Genomic DNA, 11,538 nt, shown 5'->3' with positions numbered 1-11,538 from the left:
GCGATGAACAGAGATCGACCAGCCATCGGGGATTATGAACTCAAGTCAAGGCGGAAGGAAATCAAGGAACAAGGAAGCAAGCCAAGAACCGAAGTCTCTAATACCAACTGTAATCATTGGTGACATGAGGAGATTGAGAGAATCGGGAGGTTAGGGACGAGCAGAGGAAAGCTTTTGGTATTATCAGAACTAGGAGAATTCCCCGCGCGTTGCTACGGGTATGAAGAGGGAATATAAATATAAATATATATATATATATATATATATATATATATATATATATATATATATATATATATATATATATACGGTAGCGCTATTCTACAGCCTAGTGTAGAATATTATTCTACACCGCAAGTCAAAACTGAGTAGAAAAAATACTGAGCAATACTGGAGATGTTCAGTACCATCGTGTCCAACACCCAGGACCACGAAATACTGAACAAATACTGAAACACGAATACTGAACAATACTGAATTTTGCTCAGTATAACAGTTCGGTGTAGAATAGTATTCTACACCTAGGGTGTAGAATAGCACTTATATATATATATATATTATTAGAAGCTTAGGGCTTTTTATAATTAGTGGAAGCCCTAGTCCAAACTACAGTTACCTGGTTCCAGCGAACCGACATCCAGCTGCCTGTGGTCCTACTAGCCCGGGCCCAAACCTGCCCATATGGTTGAACCCAAGCACTGACTCACCGATACTGTTTCAAATTCATTTGAATCGGCGTGGGGTGGATGGAAGCAGCCCGACGCAGCTCCCGCATCCCGGCCCCCCTCCCCACCACGGCTCGTGGCGGCGCCCCTCCCTTGGCCATGGCGGACATCCCGGCGTGGCGACGTCGCCCTGCTCTGCTCGGGACAAGCCCCATGGGCCGCCTCATCAGCAGGCGGACACAGCGCGTCGCCGTTAGCTGGCCAGCCATCCTGGTCAGGTGATCCTTCTCCCGGGTGTGGCCGACAACCAGGCATGGCGGCCCCCGGTAGTGGCGCATCCCGCATCCAGCAGGGACGGCATCCCAGCAGCGCATCACGGCCATGGAAGTCCAGCACAGATGCAGTTTCGAGCACCATCCCTCCACCTCTGCCTCCCCACGTCCCTCCTCCTCAAGAATCTGGCGGCTGCCATCCAGCTCGAGGACAGCGGCGACCTCATGGTCTCTTGCCCCACGGGCATGACAAATCACGGAGGAGACAAGGTTCAGGTGCGTATTTAGTTACTCCTGGTCATTTGGTGGCGGTGGCAATGGGCCTTCTCACACCTTAATCTGCAGATTTGGCGTCACCAGCAATCAAGATGTCAACGAGTGGTGGCAGGTCCCTCTCGATCTGATCCTGAGCTCCATCCAGGCATCGTCATGGCTAATATCCTCATGGTGGCAACACTAGAAAGGAGCTTCCTGTACATAACGAAGAGCTTCCAATATCCACTACCTATACATAGAAGCTCCCCAAGGTGATGCTCCTCCGATCTGAGCCTCCTCAATCCTCTTTTTTTTTTTTCTGATTTCATAGGCATGCTGCGGGACCTAAGCAAATCAAGGAGCTAATGAATGTGCATTGCCTAAACGCTGAACTAAAACCCAATCTTCAGCAACTAGCAAGTCAGGATTTGTATGCCTTGCTAGTGCTCCACGAAATGCCTAAAAGAATCACCAATGCGTGCAAGTAATGTTTTCTATGCATTTGATTTTGATTTTTATATTTGAAAGTAATAAATTTTGAATTGTGTTTTAATGCCTTTTTCATGCGTACAAGGCGATTCAGACCTGTATGGGTTTTTATGCGAGTTTTTATACATATCAAACATGACAAGTGAATAGCTTTAAAATTACCCATCATTTGTGAACTATATGAGACAATGTTTTTTATGCAAATGTTTTCTATGCAACCTTGCTTGTGTTTCCATACTTTGTTGCGTAGGTGTCTTTTTTAAATTGCAGACAAAAACAATTCTTGTGTTTCCATTTTTGTTGTTGTGATTTTTGTATGACATTAATTTTATGAATAGCTGAATAGGTTTCTGCGTCTGCTAAAACATGTTTCTATGTCTTTCTTGTAGTCTGAGTGGAAGTAGACGACATTAAGGTGCACGGTGAACATGTTTCTCATAATCTAATATGGATTTCATTCGTTATTTCTATCCTTCTTGAGCTAATTGTGTAAGCAAGCAACCATTGGTTTTTGTTTGAACAAGAATGGCTTATTTCTCGTAATATAATGTTTCACTGTTAGTTATTCATGCTTAAAACAACAGCTGGTAGCATGGCCGACATGCGGCAACATACTTAAAAGATGATGTGTACAAATAGCCTATCTCTGCATGCTCAGAGTTTTGAAGCAAGCAGTGCATACCAGTTTTTACACATACTAATATAAGGATGTTTTATGTGCATTGTCAGATGATTCAGTGCCAAAAAATACATAGTTCAGCACATATTGAGAACCTTTATAGACTGGCTATCTATTTGCATTTTTTATGTGATAATCACCAGATGACCAGACTGAAATTAACAACAAAAAAGAACAGGCAAAAAAGGTATTATTTGTGCTTTCAATTCTAGACCTTCTGAAACACCAGGCATTATAAATCTCAGACACCAAGGTCAAATTCAGTTTTATACTGGAAGGCGAAACCATACTGAAAGTTGAAACCAGACTTCTATGCATCCTAAAACATGTTTACATGCTATTAAAATATGTATCTTGTCTTTCTTACAATTTTTTTGTGCATGATAAAACATGATTCTATGCAGCTTTTGGTCGACAGCTCCTCCTCCGGTGAAGCTTCACAGCAGGAGGCTCCGCGTGCGCAGCCTGTGTCACAGCAGGATGCTCGGCGCACGCGTCCCGCTTCATAGGAGGAGGTTCGGCGTGGGGCGGACGGAAGCAGACCGACGCAACTCCCCGACATCTCACTGCCCCCTCCACTATCTATACATACGAAGCTCTCTAAGGTGTTGCAGTCATCCCACAACTTTTGCTGCATTTTAGATGGCCTCAATTTTTTGGATGCATAGAAATTAAAATCTTAATTTTTGGATGCATAGATGTGTTAGTTTTTAAATGTGATAGCTATATATATAACAGCAGGTGCCATGAAATTCAGCATTCTGAAAATATATTAGGCAATCAGTGACACCTAGTTAATCAGAAGATAAATTAGGCTCTATCTAATTCACCATATACAAGGTACCGCTCCTCTGATCTGAGCCTCCTTAATCCTTATTGTTTTTTCTTGCAAGCATAGGTTTTTATGCAGAATGAAATTGTGTTTTTCATTATCATTATCACTATCACTATCATGTTTATTTTCATTTTTATCTTCGCTCTCATCATATTTTACCTTGTGGCCCTTAGCCACGAAGCATGATGGACATTGTTGAATTTTTTTATGTATAATCAGAGCATATTTCTATACATTATCGAACCATATTTCTATGCATTGTCGGAACACATTATGTGACTGATTAGAACAAAAACTTTGTATCGTCCACTATCCAGGCCAAGGAGACCATCGCCGTGGTCCTCAAGGATGTCCTCCTCGACGACGACAACGCTAGCAAGGCATTGCATCTAGGTCATTGTCCTACAACAATCTTTCACTACATATCGTTAGTTATTCATGCTTCTTTTATATATTATTGGAATAAATTTCTATGCAATATCGGAGTATATTTCTATATATTATTAGAGCATATTTCTATACGTTATTTGTTGGCTTCTTTCTATGCATTGTTAGAACACTTTGACATAAATTCTTGGAACAATTATCTGTATACTTCTACATAATTCTATACTTTGCTGGTACATAATTGTATACATTATTTAGGTTGGGGTCGTCATGATGATGGTACAATAGTCCACTAGAAGGAAGGTTATTTTGGATTCTATGCGTTGTTCCTCTATTATTTATTAGCCCCTAAAGTGACAATAATAATTTGGTTTGGGGTTGTCAGGATTTTGGATAAAATAATCTCCCACATGGCCAAGTTTTATTAGATGGTTTAAATTATCTGTGCCTACTAAGACATGTTTAAAGTTTTTGCGCATACTAAAACATGTTTCTATACCTTTCTTTGCCACCGTAAGTTTTTTACGCCTGCTCAAATATGTTTCTATGCCTTTGTTATGGTGTAGGATGGTTGGAAGGATTGCTCTATTTTGGTGTGAGGTCAATGGTGGCTCGAACATCATAGGACATGACTTGCGACGTTCACAACTTTCTTGGCTTGTGACGGTGGCGTAGTGTGATATTTGATATAGTTGATGGGTTAATGTAAAAAGTTAGTTTTTCATATGTTGTGTTTATATACTTGGATGATATGAGCGAAACTATTGATTTTCTATGTAACATCTGTTGGGTTTCAATATTTGGTTAACTGAGTGTCTATGCATGTTGTGAGTTGGGAACATTATGGATAGTCCACACTAGTATGTAGTGTTTTGTATGTTTCATTCCCTTAAAAGGAAGTATGGTGTAAAGTTTCTATACATTGTTGCTCTATTAAATAAATATATCCTCGTGCAAAGAACGGTGTGGGTATTGGTAGTGATGGTCTTAGTTGTAATAGACCCTTATAGCAGGAGGCATGATGTTTTTACAGACAATCATAGTTGTGTCAGGTGGAATGTCCATTTCATGGAGAGGTTTTTACGCAGCAATGAAATTAATTTTTATTCATTGAACTACTAATTTGTATGCAACGTGGCACTAAAAACCTTTATGCGCATCTTGACTATTGATTCTATGTACCTACTAGGTCATCACATGGCAGCATTCAAATTTCAAATTTTATAGAAGACAAGATTGTCTCCATATGGAGATGTTTCTATGCGGTAACAAAATTAATTTTTATTCATCCAACCACTAATTTCTATTCAACGTCGGCGCCAAAAACTTTGCTACACATTTTAACCAGTGATTCTATGCATTTAATCGGTCATTACGTGTCATGATTCAAATTTCAAATTTTAAAAAACACGAGGTCGTCTTGATGTTTCTTGCTTACAAGATCTATTCGGATGTATAAAACTTTGTCTCAGTGCGCAAAATTATGAATTTTTAATTTTTTTCAAAAATATATTCACAACGGATCTTGAATCGTGCACAAAAATATCAGGAGTTCAATGGTGAAAACCGTTTTTGAATCGGATGTTTAGTTTAGAAATTGTCGTGAAAAAACGGAAGAGATTAGAGTGGACGCACGCATGCAGACATGTGTCAGTATGTGTCAGTCTATGTCAGCTGTTGTCAGATGTAACGTCCAGATTACAGAGAGATTTTTATGCAGTAACGAATTGATTTTAATTTATACAACTACTAGATTTTATGCATTGTCACGATAAAAACCTTTCTAGATAGCCTGACATAGAATTTTATGCATCCAAACATTTGGATCTTCAGAGGTCCCCACCTGCGTGCGCGACAGCTTAGTGGAGGTTGGGTGGAATGGTTGACTGGCTGGGGCTTCCAATATCTAATTGTAGCCCTGGGCTCCAAATATACCAACCTATATATATATCTAATTATATATATAGTTTTAGTAGTCAGTTTCGAAAGACGAAGAGAAGAGATCATGTGAGAGAATAATTGCTAGCAGTATGCATGGTCATGTTCGGATAGCTACATCCACTACTTAAATTATTTGTGAGTACGCACTTAATTGCATGCGGCAGAAAGAGAAGTGGATGATGATGTGGCGCAAGGAGGTGCAAGAGAATTAGTTTAGTGGGGTTTGTCTTCCAAAGACGAAGAGAGGAGATCATGGGAGAGAATAATTACTAGTAGTATGCATGCATAGTTATGTTTCGATAGCTACATCCACTACTGAAATTATTTGTGAGTACGCACTTAATTGCATGCGGCAGAAGGAGAAGTGAATAATTATGTGGCGCAAGGAGGTGCAAGAGAATTAGTTTAGTGGGGTTTGTTTTTATAGGATATATTTGTTTTTATAGGATATATATAGATTAGAATAGTTTACCTTACCGCTTATAACTCACACTTATACCCAGTCTCAGCTTAGGGCCCACATGTCATAGCAACATATTACAACAACCGAATAAGAATACGTTTTTGGAAAATTAAAGACGTAAAGCCTGCGCCGGCTTGACACTTAGGGTGTACAGCTTACAACAGCTTCATGAGCTGTTGTGAGCTGTTTTTTTTTTGCCAAACACTTATTTTCAAAACAGCTTCATGAGAGAAGCTGTTTTTCTCCTCCTCTCACAAAGACATAAGTTAGAATGAAGCTAAAAAAAGTAGCTTATTGTAACTCTCTCCTCTATTTCTCTCTCTCAACTATGCATGCAATAGTTGGTGAAAGCTATTTTACCAAACACTTTTTTCAAAATAGCTCAGCTTTATCTAGAAAGCTACTCATGAAGCTATTTTATAAAAAACAGTTTTATTAGTGAAGTTGAGCAATCTCTCTGCTCTAGCTACTTGTTTTTTTTGGAAAGAGAAAGAAAGACCGCCCCGCCGTTGCCTCGCAGATTGCCTAATCAAACACGACACTAGTTTGATGGTTACTTTTATTTGGAGATTTTTTTTCTTTCGAAGAAGCTACTCCCTCTGTCGGTTTAAGTTTGATCCGATTTATAAAAATATATATAATATTTATATCTCTAAATAAATTTATTAAAAAATTAAATTTAAAAATCTTTCTAATGATACTAATTATATAACATAAATATTAATATTTTTTAATATATATTTAATCAAAGCTATTTCTCGAGAAACGAAAATGACACTTATTTTAGGGCGAAGGGTTGATAAGATACACACCTCTTCCTAGAATTTTAGGAGTTCCTTGATTATTAGAGCATCTTTAACAGTTCTCCAATACCTTCTTTTATCTCCATAAAACTAAAACTATTATATTGGAGATAGATAACTATGCTTTTTTATGCTCCAGCAGTTCCCTAATACCTTTTTCTTTTTTGGTGGCCACCAATATTTCCTTCATCTCACCTCAAAGAAAGGAGATACAACTCCTCCAATACCATGGCCACCAATATTTTTCTCATCTCCTCTCAAAGAAAGGGGATACAACTCCCCTAATACCATGAGGACTATCCAACTACCACTTTTCAGCTATATTTTCTCTTACACTTCTATAAAACCCACCTTTCATGAGTATTGAGGGTGATATATTTTGGTACTGATGCAGTATCTCTCCCAATAAATCTAGAAAGTGACATTGAACTAACCCAATACCATTTTATTGGACGAGATATATTGGGAGACTGCTGGAGATGCTCTTACATCGAATTCTATCAAAGCAGCTTGCACAAACTGGTCACTTTGCTGTAACGAAGTAACCACATATATAGTGTACATATTAATTAATCAGAACAGCACAAAATCGCATTGCTCTCAATCTCCGGTATGTATCCTGGGATAATATGTACAGGACATTCTTGTGATGCTGTTTAGTTACAATCAATCATAGACAGACAGACCATCGTGCCATTCTTCCAATTTCCAACACTTAACGCTGTACGACTGTGTCGCCTTCAGGAAGAGGTCATGCTAAAAAAACTGAAGGTCAGAGTTTCAGCTGCCCCATATCTCTCCTGTCACTTGTAGTTCCCTGGTCCGCCTGCTGCGTGTGGTCTGGATCCCTCCTCAGGGTGGAACTTGCTTCCTCGGCCTCGGAGCAGCCCGGCCTCTCGGTAAGGAACTGCTCCCAGAACTTGTCGTTCGCCACCACCTGGGGAGCTGCATGTTCTTCAGGGGGAGCTTGACTGCCCTGATGCGGCCTACCCGTTGCATCTGCTGCGGCCCCAGCGTCACCTGAAGCCTCGTTCTGGGTATCGGCATCATGGCATCTGTCAGGAATGCTGCCGACCTTCTCCATGGTGGGTGTGGTCATCTCCGCTGGGCCGTCCTTCTCATCCACAATGTTCCCGTTTGCAACGGGGATTTGGCTTCTGCCCACATCCATTGAGCATGATGCAAGACTGAGGTTGAGGTGGCATGGCAAGAACCCATCATCATTTGCAGCTGCTGCGAAGCTCAAACTCTTTGCGGGACAGATGGATGTCCCAGTGTCAGAGAGCTCCATCATCTGCGGCACCAGTGGAAGGCACTCCATGGCTGTTCTCTCGTAGTCTGGATGCTTTCCATGAGGGCTTCCGTTATCTTCATGTGAGCTTTGGGTGCTCAGGGTGATGAGGTTGCTTTCCGTCATTGCAGGACAGAGTCCAAGCTTCAGCTTGTCAGAGAAGTGCTGATTCAGAAGGTTGCCCATTTCTTGCCTGGAAGAGCTGCTATGGTCATCAAAAAAGCTAGTGGCAGTTTCAGTGGCCTCGGTGATGTATTCAAACCCAGGTAGCCTTCGCTTCTTGTGAAATGCATCCGCGAAGATTGGGGATGCCTCTGCCATCTTAATGAGCTTGCTGACAAACTGAGGGTTCTTCTGAGCCTGCTGCAAGAAGCTAAGCATCTTCGTCTGTCGCTGCTCCATGTCAAGCACTCGCCGCTCAAGATCTTCAATCTGGCTCACAGCCCCTGACTGCTGCTGATTGAATTTCCAGAGGTCAGCCTGCAGGGCAGCTTTCTCCCGTGAAAGCCGGTCAATCTCATCCTCAAATAAAGCACGCTCATTGTCAGGCAGGGCACCTGGTTGATGGCTGTGGCTGTGGATGGGTTTTCGCCTGTGGATATTCTTCAGCAGGTGCTTCTGTCCCTTGACAAAGTATTCATTAGCAAATTCCCAGCGCTCTGGGTCTATTTTACGAAAACCCTGCAACATTGACATTTTCTTAGCGGGTTTTCATGTATCCCTTCTTCAGGATTAACTAAATGTCAAAAGTACAGTTCTTTCCTAAACAGTTCTACTGTTACAAGTCAACAAGGATACACAAAAGCAAGCAAGCATCACACAATAGCATATAATATCAAAGTAATCAAAGTTTCTTTAAGGACTGCAGCAAGCGCAAAAAAAAGTAAGTGTTATATTTGGACCTTAATAGAATGAAAAGTTTAGATATGCTTATTACCTCACTAGAAGGAAAAAAATACTAATATCTACACTATCCTCTACAGTTAACACTAGTGATTCACTTCAAACTTGTAGAGCCGGTTCAACAGACAAGGGAATGGAAGTTCAAACAGGGTCCTAATACCGGAATTGACTGCAGGGAAATCCCAGGTGGACTAGAGTAGAACATAGCAGTGGGAGCACAGTGATTTCTTTGTATCTTTTTGTCATCCATTTTCCATAGGTTTTCGCTTTGAAAAATATTGACATAACAAAAGAAAACACCGACCAGAATTTTACCAAGATTGGACCTGTAATAGTTAACACTTATCAACAGTTTCCCAGCTCCTGGTGAAGACCTAGAAAACAGTAATCCTGAAACCAGAATCCCGAGTCCATATTGCCATTTTTTCTATACGCTAAGAACATATCTGATCCTTCACGTTCTCAGAGAGATCCATAGGATCCAAAAGAAATGACTTGTGCTTAGATACAACATAGAGGTGTGAGCTACAATACTAAACCAACAGTAGAATTAATAACCAAATAAAGACCACAGCACAGAATTCAAATGCAGACCCTGCTACTGAACTGAACTACAATTTATATTGATTATAAATGAAATTAGAAAGGTGGACCCAATAAACGAACATGGCTGACAAATAATCAACAGAACCGTGGATTTTGGATCATCAAGACCAATCCTGATCCAATCCATGACACTACAGAGGCAGAAGATCTTAAACATTTAACTAATCTAGGTGCATTCACAAACTATGATTTTAATATCTCAGATTATTCATTCATTTGCACCAAATAGTGAGCACAATAATCAACACTAGAACTAAGTCCCGCCCTCCACTTTTCTGAAACTACAAAAGGATCATCTTCAAATATGACTGTCAAATCAAGTTGACACCCATTGTCAATGAGCTTCCTTAAGAAATTTTCAATGTTCGGAAAATAAAAGTGAATTAGTAATAATGGAAAAAATGACATAATGCAATTTTTTCAATACATTAAAATGCATTAAGCTTAAGTTGACGTAGACCTTACCAATCACCTGAACATTAGATTGATTTAGATATACATAATGTTATCAAAATTCTCACTACCCTAGCATATTTGGGCTATGTTTTGAAAAAAAAAGCTCTGTTGTAGCCTTGAAGGATGATACTGAGGCTACACCAAACTTCACATCCACTGATCATAATAAGTAGTTTTACAACTCAAAAGAGCTCTTTTACACTAGCACCACCATAAAATACGACCTGTTCAAATTTTTAGGCTAAAACAAAAAACAGAAAAAATCAATCATTAGTACCTTGCCAATGGAACCATGACAAGTAGAACTCAGTCCCAGTTCTGCTTCCTGAATGCGGTTGGCTCCAATTCTTAACCTCGAGCTATATTAGAACAGCAGCACATGGCCACACAAAAACCCATACAATGTGTTTGGACTTTGGAGAACATGTTGAGTTTTCAGTTTCCCAGCATTTATTTTGGCACAATTCTAAGTTTCCGACCAATCAATTAATCTAGCAGAAAACAGAAACCCACATATATTAACAATTCGGCAAAAGGGCACAAACATTTCGGCACCTAGAACCGTTGACACTGAAATTAAGGTCCCTATGAGCCCAAATCACGACGCAAAATTCCCCAAAACAAACAGCACAAAATTCACCTAAACTCCAACCAAAGGAGGGCGATCCCTTGCACCCGCGCAACCTTAACGACCAAATCCCCCACCACTCCAACCAAAGGAGTGGGCCGGATCCGCAGTACGAGTAGCGCATCATATACAAGAGCATGATAGGGCAGAACAGGGAGGTGAGGGGCCGTTGTTTTACGCACGTATGTGTTGAGCTGGCGGATGAAGCTGGAGAAGTTGTTGTGCTTGAAGTAGGTGGGCAGCATCCGCGCCGCGAACTCGGGCGGGTTCCAGACGACGAAGCTCCCGTCGGAGGCGTCGCTCCACGACACCACCGCGTCGCTTGACGGGTCGTCCACCATCTCGTACGTCTTCAGCAGGAACGGGGCCGGTCCACCACCGCCGCCACCACCTCCTCCTCCTCCTCCGCTGCCGGTCCCGCGGGCGGCGGCGACCTCCATGACGGGTGATGCGGCAGCGCGTGGTGGTCCGAGTGGGCGTCTGGGCGAAGGGGGAGTTGGGTAGGGGAGTGGGGAAGGAAGTCTCCTCGTCGCGGGTGGGGTTTGTTTTGGTTTGGTTTGGTTTGATTTCTCCATAATTATTTTGTCACTTCAGTTTTCTTGCTTTTCGTCTTAAAAAATTAATATTTTTAACTTTAACCAATTATATTTAACTGCTCGTCTTATTTAAAATTTTTATGCAAATCTAAAATAAATAAATTATTATTAAAATACCTTTAATGATTGTGCAAATTCTAAAATAAATAAATTGTTATTAAAATACATCTAATGATCAAATAAATCATATCAAAATAGATGATATTTATATAAAAATTGTAATAAGATGGATAGCCAAATAAAATGTCAAATCAACAACAGTGATCTTT

General features: G+C 40.6%; 2 protein-coding genes across 4 annotated transcripts; one reads left to right on the top strand and one right to left on the bottom strand.

Moving 5' to 3' along the window:
• LOC110434460 lies at positions 715-4,502 on the top strand. Of its 3 annotated transcripts, XR_002451970.1 has the most exons (6): positions 723-1,213; positions 1,283-1,464; positions 2,071-2,096; positions 2,765-2,965; positions 3,513-3,588; positions 4,149-4,502. XR_002451970.1 is itself a non-coding variant. In XM_021458541.1 (5 exons), exons 1-4 carry the CDS (start codon positions 1,064-1,066, stop codon positions 3,586-3,588), a joined length of 609 nt encoding a protein of 202 aa, XP_021314216.1. In that variant the 5' UTR covers positions 715-1,063; the 3' UTR covers positions 4,149-4,502. The 3 variants fall into 3 exon arrangements, 1 of the variants encoding a protein (XP_021314216.1); XM_021458541.1 differs by lacking the exon at positions 2,071-2,096 and having other exon boundaries at positions 715-1,213; XR_002451969.1 differs by having other exon boundaries at positions 2,071-2,965.
• Positions 7,275-11,203, bottom strand: LOC8056054 (heat stress transcription factor A-5). The gene is made up of 2 exons (XM_002452073.2): positions 10,856-11,203; positions 7,275-8,761 (listed from the first exon to the last, which is right to left on the bottom strand). Exons 1-2 carry the CDS (start codon positions 11,111-11,113, stop codon positions 7,562-7,564), a joined length of 1,458 nt encoding a protein of 485 aa, XP_002452118.1. The 5' UTR covers positions 11,114-11,203; the 3' UTR covers positions 7,275-7,561.

The sequence above is a fragment of the Sorghum bicolor genome, chromosome 4 (assembly GCF_000003195.3).
Source record: "Sorghum bicolor cultivar BTx623 chromosome 4, Sorghum_bicolor_NCBIv3, whole genome shotgun sequence".
Lineage (NCBI taxonomy): Eukaryota > Viridiplantae > Streptophyta > Magnoliopsida > Poales > Poaceae > Sorghum > Sorghum bicolor.
The sequence above is the reverse complement of the archived record's forward strand: the minus strand, read 5'-3'. Positions and strand labels throughout refer to the sequence as shown.

What these genes read in the sequence shown, in the direction of transcription:
- LOC110434460 (XM_021458541.1), top strand. Translation starts at nt 1,064, where the DNA reads ATGCAGTTTCGAGCACCATCCCTCCACCTCTGCCTCCCCACGTCCCTC. An exon ending in ATACATAGAAGCTCCCCAAG is followed by an intron (nt 1,465 to 2,764) that starts GTGATGCTCCTC and finishes GATTCTATGCAG; the next exon opens with CTTTTGGTCGACAGCTCCTC. An exon ending in TACATACGAAGCTCTCTAAG is followed by an intron (nt 2,966 to 3,512) that starts GTGTTGCAGTCA and finishes TCCACTATCCAG; the next exon opens with GCCAAGGAGACCATCGCCGT.
- LOC8056054 (XM_002452073.2), bottom strand. Translation starts at nt 11,113, where the DNA reads ATGGAGGTCGCCGCCGCCCGCGGGACCGGCAGCGGAGGAGGAGGAGGA. An exon ending in TCCGCCAGCTCAACACATAC is followed by an intron (nt 8,762 to 10,855) that starts GTGCGTAAAACA and finishes TCAATGTTGCAG; the next exon opens with GGTTTTCGTAAAATAGACCC.